The 21,067-nt window shown below is 45.3% G+C and overlaps 1 protein-coding gene and 1 pseudogene across 2 annotated transcripts in view; both read right to left on the minus strand.

The window, feature by feature from the left end:
- Positions 1-472: 472 nt before the first annotated feature.
- The window catches only part of LOC147459729 (RNA cytidine acetyltransferase 1-like), a 185,676-nt gene continuing 165,081 nt past the window's right edge, over positions 473-21,067 (minus strand). For both annotated transcript variants that reach the window (XM_086510950.1, XM_086510949.1), the window contains exons 25-27: positions 1,079-1,144; positions 683-935; positions 473-610 (exon numbers count right to left, since the gene is read on the minus strand). In XM_086510950.1, coding sequence (XP_086367076.1) covers positions 687-935; positions 1,079-1,144 — 315 coding nt within the window. In that variant the 3' untranslated portion in view covers positions 473-610; positions 683-686. The remainder of the gene's footprint in view (positions 611-682; positions 936-1,078; positions 1,145-21,067) is intronic.
- On the minus strand, positions 1,161-3,924 carry LOC147459730 (uncharacterized; annotated as a pseudogene).

Genomic DNA, 21,067 nt, shown 5'->3' on the forward strand with positions numbered 1-21,067 from the left:
CCAACAAGAGGAAAACACCAATGGGCAACCTTTAACTTAGTTCCCAACAATGTTGAAAGAGAACTTAAATTATGAGAAGTTCAAAATATCAAAAGAAGATGGGATGCACAATGGGAACAAATTGGCAAAAATGAGATTTTGCAAGGGGAACACTAGACACAACTTGCTCGAGTCTGGGAGATCAAGATTTCATGATTATCAACTCCAAGGACTGTTTAATAAGTCTCTCTTTAAGGAAATGTTTCCAGCATGATTACATCTGATCTTTGAGGGACGAAAAAAATGGCCAATACTGATGGCCTCAATGGATTTTAGCTCCCATTTCCGCCCTTGTTCGCTGTAGTTTCACTAACAGGAACAGTAAAACGGGCTCATTGATCCTTGTAATCTCTCTGGTCTAGCTTCTTCATGTTCGTCTGAACTGATGACCGACCTTCTGCCTTGACTTCCATGGCAAATATCAATCTACAGCACCAGGAAGTTATGCTTACAATGGGCATTGCAGTCTATAATTCTATAATCTAGTGTAGATGGTAAAGCCCCACTCTCAAAACAATTCTGAAAAGAATACTTGGTTCTCTGTGAGCTGAATGTAACTACAAAAGCACACCTGCAAGCAACAAATGAATTAGAAGTAATCATTGAGTACATCATTCTCTTGAAACGAGCCACTGTTCTTTACCATTTCAACTCCTGAACCTCTTCGAATGAGACTTCCTGTGTTCCTTCCTGCCTTTTTTATTCTGAGACTTCATGTCTGGAGTAGTTTGATCTTTTTTAGCACCAATGTCGTTGCCTACTGACTTCACACTGACAAAGCCACTATTTGGGAATTTTCTGACTTTGGAAAGCTCATTGTCTGCATCAGCAGAAATTGCATACTTGTGTAGATCTTCTGGACTGAGCATTTCCTCCAGTTTACGTTTCATGTCGGCCTGTTCAGATACAACCTAGCACTTCAATCTAAAAGGTTCACATACATCTTGTAGCCACTCCCAAATCCCAACATTGTTCTACAAGGGAAACAAAAAACACCCCCACTTTTGCTTATTGATGTTCTTGCCTTGAAGACACTCACCTTTACTTGTCTTGCAGCATCATCAAGGTCCTCTTCCACGGTTACCAAGTGTACATTCATGCTAACCTGCAAGCAAATGAAACATAGCTAATATGGATACCAAAGAGAAGACAGTAATGATGGACCCAATATGTGTACATTTCAAATCCTGTAAAGATCAGCAATGGCTTCGAGAGGGTGCCTAGAAGTTTGAGACTACAGCACCAGCACATTAAAATAAAATGCTATCGAGTTCAAAAATTCTTGGAAAAAAACTAACATAAAATAATTTGGAAATCAAAGGGCTTGGTGAGTATTGAGCATCCTCACAACTCAAGTTCCAGTGCTGTGGAATATGATAAGGGGATGCTGTTCACAAGCAAGTGCAAGTTTCCACCCGAACACATCCTCTTCAAAACTGTTTTTGCCTTTTGGGGGCCAAGGGCCAAGTGCCTATAAATAAGAGGCAAAGGTGCCATTAGCACAAGAGATATCATGTAAACATGTACTCTGAATGTGATCATAGGTGCTGTCTTGGACGACGGAGACTGTCCTACTGCAGCAGACAATGGTTGAGGCCAGTTATTACATGGATATTGGACAGTTTACAAATCTGTTTGAGAGACAGTTTAATGATGCTTTGGGGAAGTTCGATTTGGTCAAAGAAATGTTCAGCTCGGTACCTTCCCCTGGCTGCCTTTATGATGGGAGGAAAAAAAGGTCTCTCCTCCCTCTCCTACAGTTTGGTCGTGCCCTAGATCTGCATCTTGTTGAAGTACATCTTACTACGGATGAGGAGGGTTGAATCAGCAGAACCAATGAGCTCGAAGTAGTACCTGTACGATAGCCTAATATGTGAACGACTAAGACTAAGATGCGTTTTTGCCCACCTTGAGCCTACCAAGACAGAGAGGAATGAAATGTTATATTAATGTCTTCTAAAGGCCAAAATGACCTGTCAGACCAAAGAGTTCCGTCATGGTGAATCTGATATGAGGCTTGGATAAAAAGAAAGAAACTAATGAAACAGAAACACTACTAGAACTGTAAATACAAAGGGTGCATGCGCATCTTAAGGATACAAAATGGTAGTTATGTGCATATCAGAATCTGGAGATGGCTCGCATTGGTCGGTGCATGATCGTGTCGATGTCCTCCACGATGAGAGTCTGCACAAGGCGTCTCCCATGTCTCGCCAATAAAGATCCGATTCTCTGCTGCAACCTCCTCCGGCGATGGGAACATCCCCTCATCTTGGGCAACCTGGGTCGCCCTTGCTCTGCTTCTTGACATAGACCTCTGCTAGTGATATGCCCCGTGTCACTCCTTTCTGGCTGCTCTAGTCTCTACAAAATCTCTGGATGAAAGAACATTGTGATCTATCTCTCGGTCTCTCTCCGGCATGTGAGCCTCTCTCTCTCAATAACCCTGCCCGATGTTGTTGAATCTCCAGTAGATAGTGTCCAAGACACCTCTGATCATAACTCTAGATAGAGGCCCCAAACCGTCTCTATAGAGGCAGTGTGTTACAAGCTTGGACACTCCAAGTGAGAAATTAATAGCAACACACAATTAGAAACTCCAAATAGCTTAACTTGAAAAGAGAGAGAGAGAGAGAGAGAGAGAGAGAGAGAGAGAGAGAGAGAGAGAGAGAGAGAGAGAGAGAGCGATGAAATGATATATTTACGTCTACAAAAGGACAAAATGACCTATGAGACCATCACGGTTACAAAATGGTGTATCTGATACACTATCTGTAGAACTGAAAAGATGAAAAAACTAGGAAAGAAAAACTAGACTGAAAGCTGTAGTGACAAGCTAGGAGGGGGGGGGAGGCATCCACTAGAGACTCTCTAGCCAGTACAACAATCCAATGATACAAACTCATGCAAATGAAGAAGCTGAGGGTGAGTGAGCATCTGCACATTAGGGTCCCAAGATGTCCAGCATCGGCCGCTGGAAAATCTCATCAATGTCCTCCATTGTAAGCACTCTGGCTGGGCGTCTCCCATATCGTGCTAGAATGGTCCTGATCCTCTGATGAATCCTCTGTCGATGCAATGATGATCCTCGCAATCGCGGGCATCTAGATCTCCCAAGCTCCATGGCCCTGTCAATCAGTATACCTCTAGTGCAAGTAGGTCCTAGAAGCTGCTTTGGATCCTGCTCCTCTGACTGGCGCGTCTCCACACGAAAGAAATCAGCGATCTCCCTCTGTGACTGTCTCCCTCTATCTGATCTCCTCAAGAGGCTCTCTCTGTGTCGGCGCAGCTCTAGCAAGAATAGCCCAAGGCATCTCTGATCCTAGTACCTCATAACTCGAGACAATGGCCCAAAACCATCCCTAAAGAGGCAATGAAAACGGCCTCGTATCTCATAGTAAACTGGGCAATGGCATATATAGTGCAGCTCTGTCTCTGGCTCCAAATGGCATAACTGACATATCCTGGCCTCTGCTGGTATTCTGCTAAATCTACCCACCTCAATCTCTAGCTGATGAGCAGATGTGCGTATCTGACCAATGGCACATCGTATGCCATATGACAGGTGTGTGTCCATGTAGCTAGGTCTAGTCACAAAACCGTCCTCTGTGAGCTGGAGAAGATGCTCCCTGTAGAAAGACATCTTCGTGCCTAGCTCATGGGTCGGCTCTATCCAAGTCCTCCTGGTATCTAGCTGAGTCACATCCTATCTGATGAGTCTGCTAACCTGTGTCTGAGTAAGAGACAAGGAGGGTGCATCCAGCGAATACTGGAAGGGTGGTAGCCTGTCCATGCTAAAACCATGAATCTGGAACCAAGAGGTCATCTGTGCATACCAACATGCTGTATCTCCCTGTGAAGCCAGCTGCCGAGAAGACTCCAGTGCTAAACGTGCATACTGTCTCTGGCGAGCTCCCAGATGCTATGTAAAAAGGAGACTGATCTAGTGAGTGCCTCTACCACCAGCGGGGGAGCAGTCAGCTCTGCGCGGATAATCTCATGTGGTACTGAGGCTTTGGCTCTAATCATCCGCGAAATCATGGAAACCAGAGGTCTCTCCATGCATCTCCACCCATCAGTACTACTAGAGCGACTGCTATGAGCCACAGAAGGGCCCCATATTTGTACTCCATATAGCATGGCTGAGGTCACTAAGGTATCGAAGAGCCAAAGCTTTGTACCAGGTTCTTGAAATTGGATCTGTGAACACATCCTCTCTAATCTCCCCAAAGCTGCATGTGCTCTTGTCAGTCTCGTCTCTACTGCTCTCCTCAAAGAAAACACTGGGCCGCTGAAGACCACCCCCAAGTATGTGTATGCATCTGTATACTCCACTGTCTCATGGCCATAAGTAAATGCAGGAGTTGACCGTCTGACCAAGGTTATGGTGTTTAACACCACACCACAGTGGGTCAGACGGTCAGCAAGACCAAGGTTATGGTGTTTAACACTACACCACAATTCCGCTTCTAGATGCACGGGCCCCAAAGACTGGTGCCCTTTCTGGTATTTCTTTACTGATTGGTCATTGCCAATCACAAGGGTACAACTCTTGAGGGTGTAACTCTCCGTGACTCTGCAAGGGTCCTTATAAACAGTACAAGGAATGCCCAAACAACAGAGCCCCAAAACCTTCTCATCCAAAAGCACTGATCCCCAAAAGCTTGACCAAAACTGGCGCCCAATCCGCTGGCTGTCCCTACGCTGCCGCGTCAACAAAATTCAGACTTTATGGACAGAATGCCACACCAGCAGATTTCCCCATTTTCTGGCAGCTTTGGCAATAGCATCTTTTTTTATTTTTAAAGGTTTTTAGGCTGCTCTGCCGTTGGTTCTAAAACCCAAACCCCTTGTCCTTAGGGTGCTGCCACGTCATAAACCGTTTGGCCCTGGCCTATTTTGCCACCTCTTCAAAGAATTGTAATCGTCCTTAATTACGCTTGCAAAATAGGCTAGGGCCAAAAACTAGCTCAGTAGACACTGACTCTTAGTACTCATGCACGAGACTGCGCACATCCAACACTTGCATAAAGACATCAATCACTCATCAATCACATTTCCATCGAGTGTCCGAGATAGAATCATGATCATTGTAACAGATTTAGCAATCACATCGACACCGTATTGATCTTTTCACGAATGTCTTGATCTACTAAATCTCTATACTATCAGATTCATATCTTTTCTCACATTTCAAACATGTAATTGACTATCCCAATTTCCAAACAAGACTGTACATTCACACGGCATGCATTTCACCAATCAAACACTAAGTTCACACTGAAGACGGAGGTGCAAACATTCCATCTAGTCATCGCATCTAGTTCGGAACTCTTGATGCACCTAGATCTCTGTGTAGTCATCTCATCCTTCCGAAACTATTGATGGACTAACAACAATATCTAATCATCTTATCTAGATAGAAACCTCGATGCACTAGAATCACATTCTTCACATACTTAGCCATCACATCCACATCTTCCCCATCTATAATTGTAACAGACTTGGACACTCCAAGTCAAGAATCAACCGCGACAGCACCAAATAACCACTTCAAAACAATTCATAGATCACAATAGATTTGCATTGGCCCGACGGAGTTCCGTGCCTAGAGATATTGACCCCAAAGACTGGCGCCCCTTTCGGTATTTCTTTTTATATTAATCAATCATCAAAGTACAAGAGAGCTGTTAGGGTTTCACTCTCAGACTCTGCGTCCAGATGCCCTGAGAAGTGAGGCCCTCACCACTAATTTAAAGGTTACAAGGAATGCCCAAAAGCAGAGCCCCAAAAGCTTTTAAAATCAAAAGCATCAGTTCTCTCTCTCTTAGAGAGTCTTTTCTCTTTTTTTCATAAAAAAAAAGCAAAAGCAAAATTCGCGTCGCTCATCATTTTCCAATTTTTTTAATAATCCGCCTTCGCGATTTCCGGAATTTAGGGGTTCTGGTAAAAATTAGGGTTTGCAGGAATTTTAGGGTTTCTGCTGTCCGCCACGTCATCACTTTGTGACATACCCCCCTCTTGAAAGCATTGTAATCGACAACGATTACGCCTACAAAACCGACAAAAGCCATAAACCGTCTTAACAGACACTGATTGTTAGTACCTACGTACTAGGAACGCACATCTAGCACATGTACAAAATCGACAGTCACATCACACGACATCACAGGACATCACTAGACATCACAGGACATCACATGACATTCAACATTCATTCGGATCTTAGACCATGATTTATTGGCAATGTAGCTAGCAATCACATCTAGGTCCAATCGGGACCTCATCGATGTCCGATTGACTAAACCCTATTGCAACCATGTCTATTCGAGATCAAGTAGACCAAAATGCTGCAGTCATTTCGTCTATCAGTTCCTGCACTCACAAGAAGTCAAGAACAAATCAGTATCATAATCAGGAATTCCATTTCATAAAGTCATCCAGCAGAATACTGTCAGCTCTCAGTATCCCTGAAGCTCAAAGAGACATCAGTGACTTTAGTATCAAAATCAAGGCATCTGTTGACAAAGGAGTGGAGTGACTCCCCTCTTGTGCATCCCACTGCACTAGATCTTCGGCCAAGCTCAGTTTCTGGGTTCCGTTTGGAGTAGACTATGCTAAACCAAAACATCGAGGTAAAGTTTCACAATCCGAGGAGTATCTGCTAGGTCCTCCTCCTCCATCCACTTCGCATCAAATGCAGGAAAGTTCTTGAACTAAACCAAGAACCGCCTTTGGACTTTACCTTTCTTCGTATCATTATGTGCCAAAACCTGTTCAGGAACAAGGATCTTCTCGTTTTCTTCCACTTCGGGTTGCTCATCAGGCTCCCCATCATCAGGCACATCACCCTTAACAGGGTTCAAGAGACTCCCATGCAATGCATTATGAATCCTCCAAGTATCTGGCAGTTCCAATCGGAAGGAGACATCATTTATCTTGTCAGTAATCTGGAAAGGTCCGTAGTATCACATACTAAGCTTTGGAAAAAGCCTCTCCTTTCCCTTTTTCTTTCTTAGGCGTGCCTTCTCAAAAGTAAGAGCACCCAATCATCCTCCTTCAGTTTCCAGTCGCGACGATGGCGATCCGCTGCCTTTTTCTGTCGTTCTTGAGACTTCTGTAAAGTCTCGCGAACCTTGGCAAAAGCCGTATCCAAATCTCGCGAATATTCATCCGCTTCAAATTTCTAATCTTTCGTACTCAGGAAGGATGGAACCTTCGCAGCAGTTTCAACAATCTCTCATGGCGTCTTCCCCGCCGAAGAGTGTATCGTGTTATTGTAGGCAAATTCCACCAAAGGTAAGTTCTTTTCCCATTGAGTCTTCTGATGCGAGATACAAGACTTCGATAAATCTAAAATCACTGAATTGGCAATCTCAGATTGCCCGTCAGTCTGCAAGTGGAACGATGACGAGAACTGCAACCGCGTGCCAACGTTCTCCCAAATTGCCTTCCAAAACAAACTCATAAATATGGGGTCTCTGTCGGAGACAATCGTCTCAGACGTGCCATGTGATCGGAAAATCATCGTGATCATTCTGTATTCTCGGGAGATAAAAAAAAATGAAATCCATTTCAATATTTTCCCAGGGGCGGGTGGGTATGGGTAAAGGCTATAACAATCCTTGTGCCTTATGCCTGTCAAACTTGACCTTCTGGCATACCAAGCAATTGCGCACAAACTCTTCCACATCCTTCTTCAGTCTCCGCCAAAAGAAATCTCTCTCTACCCCTTTCATGGTGGTAGCAATGCCGCGGTGACCCGTAAAAGGTGGACAGTGGCAATCAGTCATAACCTTTTCCCTCAACGGCTGTGTAACTCACAACATACTCTTTTTCATCAAGTAGCCTTCCCGAAGGGAGTATCCAGCTATTGTCTCCCCATCCCGTATCCGTGTGAAAATATCTGCAAAACCTGTATCTGTGGCATACTGATCGACCATATCCTCGACGCTCCTATGATGTATCGCGGAAATAGCCAGAACCAACGGTTTCCGAGACAAAGCATCTGCCACCACATTCTTCTGTCCTTGCACATGCACAATCTGAAAGTGGAACTGTGACAAGATGTTCCCCCACCGCATCTGTTTTTCCGAAAGCTGCTTCTGTGACAAGAAGTAGCGCAAACTCTGATGGTTTGTAAAGACAGTAAAATCCGCTCCGAGTAGGTAATTCCGCCACTGAGTAAGAGCATGGATAACCGCCAAAAGCTCTTTCTCATAGATCTGTGCTGTCATCTCCGGCCTAGAGAACAAACGGCTCTCGTAAGCTATGACATGGCCTTCTTGCATCAAGACCGCACCCAGACTACGACCACAAGCATCACAAAATACTTCAAATGACTTCTGCAAGTCCGGCAAAGTAAAAATAGGTCCCGTAGTCAATTTCTCTTTCAACGTCAGAAAGGTAGTCACCTCTGGGGGTCCCCACGAAAAAGGTACTCCTTTCTGGGTCAAGATATGCAAAGGGGAAGCAACCTCTGCAAACTTTCGTATGAACCGCCTGTAGTACGAACACAGTCCCAAGAAGCTTCTAACTTCATGGACATTCCTCAAATCGGGCCAATCACGGATAGTCTCTATCTTGGCCGGGTCCATTCGCACTCTTGCTGCTGACACAATGTGTCCCAAAAAGTGTATCTCTGGTAGGAAAAATTCACTTTTCTTTGCATTAATCACTAACGTGTGATCTCGTAATGCCTGAAAGACTTGAAGCAGATGATCTCAGTGTTCTGCCTCATTCTTGGAGAAAACAATGATGTCGTCAAAGAAAGTGCCAACAAATAGCCTGTACTCTCGAAAAATCCTGTCCATCATCCGGTTAAATGTCCCAGGAGCATTGGTTAAGCCAAAAGGCATCACCAAAAACTCAAATAACCCAAAAGTCGTCCGAAAAGCTGTCTTGTAGACATCTCCTGGTGCTCTCCTGATCTGATGATATCCACTCTTCAAGTCAATCCTGCTAAAGCACGAGGATCCCTGTAACCTGTCGAGTATATCATCGATCCTAGGAATCGGAAATCTGTTCTTGATGGTGATTTCGTTGAGAGTGCTATAATCGATGCACATTCTCCAAGATCCGTCTTTCTTCAAAACCAACAACACTGGAGAGCAATACGGTAAAGTACTAGGCTGGACAAGACCCTTTTCCAAGAGGTCTTTCACTGAGTTCATAATCTTTTCATTCTGTACTCGGCTCACACGATAAGGTGGCTGATTCGGTGGCGTGCTTCTAGATATCAAATCAATGGTATGATCTTCAGGCCCTCTCAAAAGCAATCGGCATGAGCCTGGAGAAAAAAAATCTTGGCGTTCTTTTCTTCAGGTCAAAACATATTCAACTTTTATCCATCGTTCAGTTCTCCCAAAAGAATGAGTAAGAAAACTGAAGTTCATCAAGGACAATCTCTAAGCCCTTCATTTATCAAAGTCACTTTCTCGGCCCGGTATTCAACCACGGCGTAGTTCTTGTGGTACCAAGGGATCTCGAGTAGAATGTCACTCACGTGCCCTGAACACCCCTGTCATTGCAAACGAAGTTTGCCAATGCTTGGTGTAATGGCAACATCCCATCCGGGTGCCAGTCGAACTACCTCCGCCTGTGGCGTCAGTCTGTCGGGCGTAGTTCCAAATCGAGCCGCCAATTCCAAGTGAAAAGAAGTTGGCCTTGGCTCCTTCAAAAGAGCTTCCTGATCCTTCGCTTTGCCCCGAAAGCGGCAAAGTTTGTACTTTCATTCATTAGATTCGGTGCAGGTCCCACGCCATGTGGTACGAGTTCTGCTTTTCTGTCTTCCTTTTCTGCCACATTCCTCAACTGCTCTCGAACTCTAAGACCTGTCGTCGTTTTTATCATGCTGTTCTTTCTGTGCCGTATCAGGGCACTTCGCGGAAATATGTCCATGTTCCCCGCATCCAAAGCACTTCCCCTCTCTGATGAAGCGAGCTCTCCTCAGGAGTAAGCTTGGGTCGTGCATCCTTTTTTTTTTTCTCTGGGTTTCTCTTTTTCATTCTACTTTCATTCCCGGAAGTTTGTTCGGCTCGTTGTGTCATGGCCTCATCTCTGGGGTAGGTCAGACTGCCAGAGTGAATGGCAAAGCCCCGCTTCGCATGACTCATCAACTCCTGAATAGAAGCCAAGGCATTCCCTGAAGTTCAAAGAGACATCAGTGACTTTAGTATCAAAATCGAGGCATCTGTTGACAAAGGAGTGGAGTGACTCCCCTCTTGTGCATCCCACTGCACCAGATCTTCGGCCAAGCTGAGTTTCTGGGTTCCGTTTGGAGTAGACTATGCTAAACCAAAACATCGAGGTAAAGTTTCACAATCCGAGGAGTATCTGCTAGGTCCTCCTCCATCCACTTCGCATCAAATGCAGGAAAGTTCTTGAACTTAACTAAGAACCGCCTTCGGACTTTACCTTTCTTCGTATCATTATGTGCCAAAATCTGTTCAGGAACAAGGATCTCCTCGTTTTCTTCCACTTTGGGTTGCTCATCAGGCTCCCCATCATCAGGCACATCACCCTTAACAGGTTTCAAGAGACTCACATGCAATGCATTGTGCATCCTCCAAGTATCTGGCAGTTTCAATCAGAAGGAGACATCATTTATCTTGTCAGTAATCTGGAAAGGTCCGTAGTATCACATACTAAGCTTTGGAAAAAGCCTCTCCTTTCCCTTTTTCTTTCTTAGGCGTGCCTTCTCAAAAGTAAGAGCACCCAATCATCCTCCTTCAGTTTCCAGTCGCGACAATGGCGATCCGCTGCCTTTTTCTGTCGTTCTTGAGACTTCTGTAAAGTCTCGCGAACCTTGGCAAAAGCCGTATCCAAATCTCGCGAAAATTCATCCGCTTCAAATTTCTAATCTTTCGTGCTCAGGAAGGATGGAACCTTCGCAGCAGTTTCAACAATCTCACATGGCGTCTTCCCCGTCGAAGAGTGTATCGTGTTATTGTAGGCAAATTCCACCAAAGGTAAGTTCTTTTTCCATTGAGTCTTCTAATGCGAGATACAAGACTTCAATAAATCTAAAATCACTGAATTGGCAATCTCAGATTGCCCGTCAGTCTGCAGGTGGAACGATGACGAGAACTGCAACCGCGTGCCAATGTTCTCCCAAATTGCCTTCCAAAACAAACTCATAAATCTGGGGTCTCTGTCGAAGACAATCGTCTCAGACGTGCCATGTAATCGAAAATCATCGTGATCATTCTGTGTTCTCGGGAGATCAAAAATGAAATCCATTGCAATACTTTCCCAGGGGTGGGTGGGTATGGGTAAAGGCTGTAACAATCCCTGTGCCTTATGCCTGTCAAACTTGACCTTCTGGCATACCAAGCAATTGCGCACAAACTCTTCCACATCCTTCTTCAGTCTCCGCCAAAAGAAATCTCTCTCTACCCCTTTCATGGTGGTAGTAATGCCGCGGTGACCCGTAAAAGTTGGACTATGGCAATCAGTCATAACCTTTTCCCTCAACGGCTGTGTAACTCACAACATACTCTTTTTCATCAAGTAGCCTTCCCGAAGGGAGTATCCAGCTACTGTCTCCCCACCCCGTATCCGTGTGAAAATATCTGCAAAATCTATATCTGTGGCATACTGATCGACCATATCCTCAAAGCTCCTATGATGTATCGCGGAAATAGCCAGAACCAACGGTTTCCGAGACAAAGCATCTGCCACCACATTCTTCTGTCCCTGCACATGCACAATCTGGAAGTGGAATTGTGACAAGATGTTCGCCCACCGCATCTGTTTTTCCGAAAGCTGCTTCTGTGACAAGAAGTAGCGCAAACTCTGATGGTCTGTAAAGACAGTAAAATCCGCTCCGAGTAGGTAATGCCGCCACTGAGTAAGAGCATGGATAACCGCCAAAAGCTCTTTCTCATAGATCTGTGCTGTCATCTCCGGCCTAGAGAACAAACCGCTCTCGTAAGCTATGACATGGCCTTCTTGCATCAAGACCGCACCCAGACTACGACCACAAGCATCACAAAATACTTCAAATGACTTCTGCAAGTCCGGCAAAGTCAAAATAGGTCCCGTAGTCAATTTCTCTTTCAACATCAGAAAGGTAGTCACCTCTGGGGGTCCCCACGAAAAAGGTACTCCTTTCTGTGTCAAGATATGCAAAAGGGAAGCAACCTCTGCAAACTTTCGTATGAACCGCCTATAGTACGAACACAGTCCCAAGAAGCTTCTAGCTTCATGGACATTCCTCAAATCGGGCCAATCACGGATAGTCTCTATCTTGGCCGGGTTCATTTGCACTCCTGCTGTTGACACAATGTGTCCCAAAAAGTGTATCTCTGGTAGGAAAAAGTCACTTTTCTTTGCATTAATCACTAACGTGTGATCTCGTACTGCCTGAAAGACTTGAAGTAGTTGATCTCTGTGTTCTGCCTCATTCTTGGAGAAAACAATGATGTCGTCAAAGAAAGTGCCAACAAATAGCCTGTACTCTCGAAAAATCCTGTCTATCATCCGGTTAAATGTCGCAGGAGCATTGGTTAAGCCAAAAGGCATCACCAAAAACTCAAATAACCCAAAAGTCGTCCGAAAAGCTGTCTTGTAGAGATCTCCTAGCGCTATCCTGATCTCATGATATCCACTCTTCAAGTCAATCTTGCTAAAGCACGAGGATCCCTGTAACCTGTCGCGTATATCATCGATCCTAGGAATCGGAAATCTGTTCTTGATGGTGATTTCGTTGAGAGTGCTATAATCGATGCACATTCTCCAAGATCCGTCTTTCTTCAAAACCAACAATACTGGAGAGCAATACGGTGAAGTACTAGGCTGGACAAGACCCTTTTCCAAGAGGTCTTTCACTGAGTTCATAATCTTTTCATTCTGTACCCGGCTCACAAGATAAGGTGGCCGATTCGGGTGGCGTGCTTCCAGATATCAGATCAATGGTATGATCTTCAGGTCCTCTCAAAAGCAATCGGCATGAGCGTGGAGAAAAAAAATCTTGGCGTTCTTTTCTTCAGGTCAAAACATATTCAACTTTTATCCATCGTTCAGTTCTCCCAAAAGAATGAGTAAGAAAACTGAAGTTCATCAAGGACAATCTCTAAGCCCTTCATTTATCAAAGTCGCTTTCTCGGCCCGGTAGTCAACCACGGCGTAGTTCTTGTGGTACCAAGGGATCCCGAGTACAACGTCACTCGTGTGCCCTGAACACCCCTGTCATTGCAAACAAAGTTTGCCAATGCTCGGTGTAATGGCAACATCCCATCCGGGTGCCAGTCGAACTACCTCCGCCTGTGGGGTCAGTCTGTCGGGCGTAGTTCCAAATCGAGCAGCCAATTCCAAGTGAAAAGAAGTTGGCCTTGGCTCCTTCAAAAGAGCTTCCTCATCCTTCACTTTGCCCCGGAAGCGGCAAAGTTTGTACTTTCATTCATTAGATTCGGTGCAGGTCCCACGCCATGTGGTACCAGTTCTACTTTTCTATCTGCCTTTTCTGCCACATTCCTTAGCTGCTCTCGAACTCTCAGACTTGTCGTCGTCTTTATCATTCTGTTCTTTCTGTGCCTTATCACACTTCGCGGAAATATGTCCATGTTCCCCGCATCCAAAGCACTTCCCCTCTCTGATGAAGCGAGCTCTCTCCTCAGGAGTAAGCTTGGGTCGTGCATCCTTTTTTTTCTCTGGGTTGCTCTTTTTCATTCTACTTCCATTCCCAGAAGTCTGTTCAGCTCGTTGTGTCATGGCCTCATCTGTGGGGTAGGTCAGACTGCCAGAGTGAATGGCAAAGCCCCGCTTCGCATGACTCATCAACTCCTGAATAGAAGCTGACTTCTGTTCCAAGCAGTGATTTCGGATCTCTGTAGCTAGACCCAAGGTAAACCGCTCAATCTGTTCTCTGAACGAGATCTTCTTGAATGAAGAGGCGGGTAGAAAAGAGCTCTAGAATCTTTCACAATAAGAATTCACTGTATCGCTCTTGGTCATCCGGAGATGGTTCCAAGCAGCTCGTATATCTCGCTCAAACTCTTGAGTCAACCAAGAAGAAATAAAAAGCCTCTTGAATTTCAGCCATGTAACTGGCACAGTCTTGCTTAATAGAAGCGTGGACCACCAAGTACGAGCATTCCCCTTAGAGTAAGAGGCATCTCTCCGAATCTTGGAGTGCTCTGAATAGCGTCCTCCCGCGAAAGCGATGTCAAACTGCTGTATAAAAGACAAAGGCTTCGAAGCATCTGAGTATCCTGAAAAGTATCAAACTTGATCGAGTGGCCACCTTCCTTAAACTGTCGGACTTTCTTGCTTTTATCTTCGAGAAAGTCATACTGGTTGGCTTTGTAAAAATTCTTCTTGTTCGCATAAAACTTTCCATCATCGGAATCTGAGCTGTCTGTAGACGAGTCCTCAGTAGAACTGTGAGTCTCTGGGCGAGATGTAGCCTTCTTTGCCTTTTTCTTGCCCGTTCCGAAGCTTTGTGTCTTGCTTCGATTTTTGCTTTTTTCTGTCTTCTTCGCTCTAATCTGAGGAGCTAGAAGAACTGTCAGAAGAAGAAGAAGAAGAACTGGGTACTCCTTCAAATTGAACACGCTTCTTCCGTTTCTTTGCCTTGTCAAATGTCAACCGAAGACCCAAATATCCCGGGAAGTCAGTGCCTTTCTTCTGCTTTTTGCCGTGCTTTTTGGCTTTCTTTTGCGTGTCAAAAAGCTGAGCAATCCGTGCATCAACCACGTTCTCCAGTTCCTTCTCCGTATATTTCTTGGAGGCAGAAGGTTTCTTGAGAGCGGGTTTCGAGAGTGGTGTTGTGGTTCTCTGCCACTCCATCTGTACCTCTTTCAAAGAGGTCTGGTTCATATATTTTGCCATCTTCGGGTCCTTGGCAAAATTGAGCATCATCTTTGTTGCATCGCTGATCAACTGGCGACGCTCTATCTCTCGCCGCTCCGCCTAAGTAGGCCAAGGCGGGCCATACTCTCTGCCTGAATCTTCGTTGTGATCCCAGCGCGCATCTCCAGATGCAGAGGGAGTCGACTGATCATTGCCTGAAGCCATAGGTACCGCGGAAAAAAATTCGGGGATCGGATTTCCCGTAGAAGAGAAATCGGCCGTGCTCTGATACCACTATAACAGACTTGGACACTCCAAGTCAAGAATCAACTGCGACAGCACCAAATAACCACTTCAAAACAATTCACAGATCACAATAGATTTGCACTGGCCCGGCGGAGTTCCGTGCCTAGAGATATTGGCCCCAAAGACTAGCGCCCCTTTCGGTATTTCTTTTTATATTAATCAATCATCAAAGTACAAGAGAGCGGTTAGGGTTTCACTCTCAGACTCTGCGTCCAGATGCCCTGAGAAGTGAGGCCCTCACCACTAATTTAAAGGTTACAAGGGATGCCCAAAAGCAGAGCCCCAAAAGCTTTTAAAATCAAAAGCATCAGTTCTCTCTCTCTCTTAGAGAGTCTTTTCTCTTTTTTTTATTAAAAAAAAGCAAAAGCAAAATTTGCGTCGCTCATCATTTTCCAATTTTTTTTTATTTTTTTATTTTTTAATAATCCGCCTCCGCGATTTCCGGAATTTAGGGTTTCTGGCAAAAATTAGGGTTTGCAAGAATTTTAGGGTTTCTGGCAGAAATTAGGGTTTCTGCTGTCCGCCACGTCTTCACTTTGTGACAATAATAGTTGTCTAGATAAAGTAAATTCATCACATCATCAGACAAAACGTTGCAGACAATTCATCTTTCCAATATATACTCTAAACAAGACAAACATGAAAGAGCATATGTTACCAAGTTCAATCTAGGAAATTTCCAATTCAACGTACATATTTTCATAAAGTCATAATACTATGAGGCCAATATCCCTATATCTCGAGGAGAAATTAGTGACTTTATTCAACCTAGGAAATCTGTGATGAAGGAGTGAAGTGACTCCCCTCTTGTGCAGAGCACACATTGCACCAGATTCAACCGGTTGATTCGATGTGCACTTAAGGAATAGACACTACTAAAGATACAAAAGCCTAAAGGTATAGCTCAAAACTGAGAAGAACCTACGAAATTCTGCTTCCCCATCCACTTTGCATTGTGAACCAGAAAAGCCTGCCCTTGACCAAAAAGTTACCCTCCCCCATCCACTTCGCATCGAGAACAAGAAAAGTCTGCCCTTGACCAAATTACCGATGGACCTAGCTTACCGTTCTGGTCTTTTTCTTGTGTCTTGGGACCTACCAGCTGCTCTTCTAGCCCCCTACACATGGACACATCATTCTAAATCGTCGGAACTCTCTGATGAACTATCACTTGGTGCCCTTGGTTATAACGCTTACCCTCTTTGAAGTACTCAAAATGTTGCTCTTCTGTCAATTTGGGCCCTGTGGATTTTTGCTTTTGATTCTTGCCCTTCTTTTCCTTAGAAGACTCTTTCCCGACTAGCTTGTCCGTTAGATAGGTCAAAGAGCTGGAATGCATACGAAAGCTTTCCTTGGCAATATGCAACCAAAGTGTCTTTCTTTGTCATTCTCTAGTGATGCCAAGCCATGATAACATTCTCTTCATATTCTTTCGTTAACCATGCAAACGTGAAGATTCTTTTAAACTTTACCCACTTCTTGGATGCTTCCTAGTGCAACAGCAAGGTCAACTACCATGTCTGTACATTACCTTGAAGACTTCGGAGAAACAACCTCCAAAAAAAGTAATGTCAAATTGTTGTATGAATGCAAGAGCTCCATGGGCATCCTGGCAGACTCAAAAAGTGTCAAACTTTATAGGTTGACCCCCATCCTTGAACTCTTTGGTCTTTTTTCCTTGTTCTCATCGCCCAAACTATAAGAGAAGGATTTGGTCTCCTCCTCTGCATTGCTAGATTGCTTTCTAGACTTTTTCCTTAATTTACTTTTCATCTTAGAAGAAATCACTGACTTTATTCCATCAAGGTACCTTGTGACAAAGGAACAAAGTAACTACCCACTTGTACAGTCTACGCCGCACCAAATTCAACCTGCTGATTCATTGATAACTCTTCGAATAGTCGGTGCTAGACCAAAAGCTTCAAGGTAAAGCTCTAATATCTGAGAGGTATCTGCTAGGTCCTACTCCTCCATCTAGTTGGCACCAAGAGCCGGATAATTCTTGAACTTGACCAAATACCATCGTGTCAGCTTACTTTTCACTTTCGTTTCCTTGTGCGCTAGGACCTGTTCGAGAATGAGCATCTCCTCTGTCTCTTCCACTTCACGCTACTCATATGGCTCCTTGTCCACTGGCACTTCACCTTTGAAAGGTCTCAATAGACTCATGAAATGCACTGTGAATTTTCTAAGAATCTAGTAACTTTATTCTCAAGGATACATCATTTATCTTTTATTGGATCTGAAAAGGTCCATAGCATCGCATACTTAGCTTTGGAAAAAGCCTTTCCTTACCCTTCCGTTTCCACTGGCGCACCTTCTCAAACCGTAGTAGCACCCAATCATATTCCTTCAGCTGCAAGTCACGTCGATGCTTGTCTGTTGTCTCCGTGCTTGAGACTTCTCCAAAGCCTCTCGTACCTTGGCAAAAACAGTGTCCAATTCCTGTGCATACTAATCTGCCAAAATTCTTATCTTTCGTGCTCAGAATGGATGGAATCTTCCTGACACCCTCAAATAAAAGCATCATATGCCCTCACTCAGAGAGGAGGATCAGTTTTTGCAAGAAGGAGATGTTGCTGCAAAGTTCACCCGCAAAGAAGATGTTTGCCGGCGATGCCCATGACTGTCCCAAGTGTACCCGATGTCGCCAAGACCCAATGAGCGAGTTCCCTCACGAAGAAGTGCCTATACGATCGTGTTTCCATCTTGACAAGCTGCTGTTTTTCTCTGTTTTCAGCCCATAAACGTCGTAGACGGGACTGATTTCCGAGAAGGAACCCAAGAACACACCTCTTTTGTGTGTAGGATTGGAAGAGAGGATTTTCTATGTAGAGATCTCTTCCAGGGAATTGCTTTTCGAGAACCGAGTTGCGTTTTGAGCGTCGAGACTTTGAAGGTAACGATTTTCATGTTATGATCTCTGAGTATTTGATTGTAGGTGTACTTCCTCTTCATGAGGGAGTAGGAGTAGAGAAGGGCATGAGCCTTTGCAGGAGAAAAGCGCTCTGAGGAACTAGAGCCAGATCAGCCCAAGGGTTTCGTACCCGAGTTTGGGAAGTAGATCTGTTGCTGATTGGACTATTTTCTTATTTTTTATGATTAATTTCTTTTTTTAGGATGATTCTATGCCTCCACTTCCAACTCCATGGAGCAAGGAGCACCTCGTCCTTCGACTCGTCCAGTGAATCGGCCCATTTTGTGCTACAGATGCGGGGAATATGGTCATTACCAAAGCAAATGCCCTCTGCCCGAAGGGTCTCCTCCCTGCCGTCATTGCCTTGATATGAAGGATCACTACAGTAAGGATTTCCCTAAAATTCGTGCATCTACTGCTTCGAACCCAAGTCAAAGCCAAACTGAGTTTGCCTTTCCGAAGCTCAATTTGATAGCAATTAGCACTGTTCCTCAGCCGCCCCCTTCTACCCACGTGGTTACCCCTCAAAATAAGCCGCCGCAATTGGCAGAGGAGCCATCGGGCGTCCTCACCCGGGCCCAGAGAGCCGCTCTTGGTCTTAGCATTCCATCAAGTTCAACTCCCCCACAAATTCTCACACCAGTGGATACCCTGCCTGCAGCTATTAACAAGCCATCCCCCAGTGCCATGAAAGAATCCAAATCTTTGCTCTCCGATATTGATGAAGCTTTCTTGGAAGCAGTTTCCGATCTGCAGAAGATCAAGATACCAAAAGAACAACAGGTAGAAAAAGAGAAGCTTACAGCAGAGACAGTCTTGAAGAACACTTTCCAACAAGTGTCCCTTTATGACATGTTGTGGCTAGATGCAAATTTTAGAAGTGACACCCTTGCTGTTATTCAATCACTTTATCTTGGAGCAGGTCCTAGTGGCGGGCACCTCCCCGTGCGACCATCAGAGTCCTATATGATATCCAATCCCGCTGCTCCACTCAGTGATTATAGAAGCCCTCGCCTGACAATGTCCGTTTCCAGTCGGAAATTCTCAGGAGTGATAGTGGATGGTGGATCTGGCATCAACCTGATGCCCAAGTTCACTATGTTGGCTCTAGGTCTACAGCCTACTCGCCCTGCTCCTTTCACAGTTACGTTGGCCGACCAGCGGACAGTCTACCCAGTGGGCATAGTGGACAATGTGCCTCTGCAGGTACAAGACTTTACTTTTAACTTGGATTTTGTTGTGGTTCATCTTCCCCAGGTTGAGGGCGGATTTCCTTTGCTCATTAGAAGACCACGGCTGCGACACACTAAAGCACTTCATGATTGGGGAAACGACACAATGTGGATACATACTTCTGGCTCCTCGATGCAACCCATTCTCTTAGAAGGTGGTATGGATCTCGTGGGGCAGCGAGTTTCTTTGTCAATGGAAACCAAACCTGAACAAGAACAGCCTACTACACCTAAAGGGTCAAATGAAGATCTGCTGGAGTGGTTGGAGACTTCCAAATCTATGCCTTGTTATGGAGTCTCTATTCACTCTTTGCATGAAGGTACACCCTCTTCAAATGGTGCCACAGTAACTACACCAAATGAGTCACCTGAGCCTATGAAGAAGTATAGAAGCAATAAGAAATCTCCTCTACAAGAGTTCACACCCCCTCAAACATCAACACCTTTGATGTCTGCTTCTCCGACCAGAACAAAGCTCTCCTTTGTGTATAGCAAACTCCCTTCACAGAGCCCGTCCTGCAAGATGAATTCTAAGATCATGATCGTTGTATTGCTCATTGTAGCTGCGTGCTCCCTATTTGCACTTATCTACGCTATCCCCCTCTCCCCCTCTCTCCCTCACTACCTCTCGCCCCTAGTCCCTCACCCTCGCCCTAAGTCCCTCCCCCTCGCCCTAGTCCCTCACCCTCCCTCCCCCCTCTCCCCCTCGCCCTCGCCCTTGTCCCCTATTCCCTCGCCCCATGCCCCTAGTCCCTCGCCCCTCGCCCCTAGTCCCTAGTCCCTAGCCCCTCGCCCCTACCTAGCCCCCCCCCCCCCCCCCCCCCCCCCCCCCCCCCCCTACCCACCCCCTCCCTTCCACTTACCCCTATCTAGCCCTCCCCACCCCTCTCAGCCTCAGCTAGTTTTTACCCCCCACCCATCAAGTTCCCCCCCCGCATGATCAACTGGCTCTCAAGATTTCACTTGGCTGCCATCCTGTTGCTGTGAGGGCTTTTTCTTTTTGCCATCATGATGGAGCTTAACCCTATTTGCAGTGTTACTCGGGCTTATGGTCATAGCTCTTTTCGAGAAGAGTGTTAATGCAAAAAGTGTGGCAAGGTTAATCTGCAACCAGGTCATTTTCCTATCACTATGGTTAGGAAAGATAAAGATGCGCTGGAATCAAACTGAGCTTATCTCTCTCCTGTAGAGCCTCAAATTTTGCCAATTGGGATTCTTAGGCTATGTAATCATACATACTGGGTTCCTGCCTGGTTAAAAGCTTAAGGCGATTGCAAGCAGTGTAGTGTTTTTAACTCCACTTTTGAGGTATATATGGTCATGGGCCTAACACCTACTTCAAGAAAGATCTACGGATGCAGTACCTAGTGGTTTTCCTTCACACTCTTTTCAGTATTCCTCTCACCGAGACGGTGAGCGGTCTTGTGGCGGGCAACCTGTATAGCAGGGCTACAGTGTCACTTCACAAGACAGACAATTGGACAGTTGGTTACACTTGGTCTGGTTCACATTGGACGGACCCTCTAGTCTCAGGAGTGACACGTGGCAGGGTACCTACCGACGGTGGTCTAGTGGACCTCGTGGCCAGGTCACCACATAGCACATTTATGAGCCGTTGGTGGCTCTTTATGGTGATATATATGAGTAGTCGTTTTGGGCCAGGGGTATTATCTTGTACGTAGTGGTCTAGAGAGAGTGGGTTTTTGTCTTCACCATCCCGGCACATCTGAGCCTCGACACCCCCATTGTACCTGTGAGTCTTGGGCTGGAGCTGAGTGTG

Source organism: Adiantum capillus-veneris, chromosome 4 (assembly GCF_014529385.1).
Source record: "Adiantum capillus-veneris isolate H3 chromosome 4, ASM1452938v2, whole genome shotgun sequence".
Taxonomy (NCBI): Eukaryota; Viridiplantae; Streptophyta; class Polypodiopsida; order Polypodiales; family Pteridaceae; genus Adiantum; species Adiantum capillus-veneris.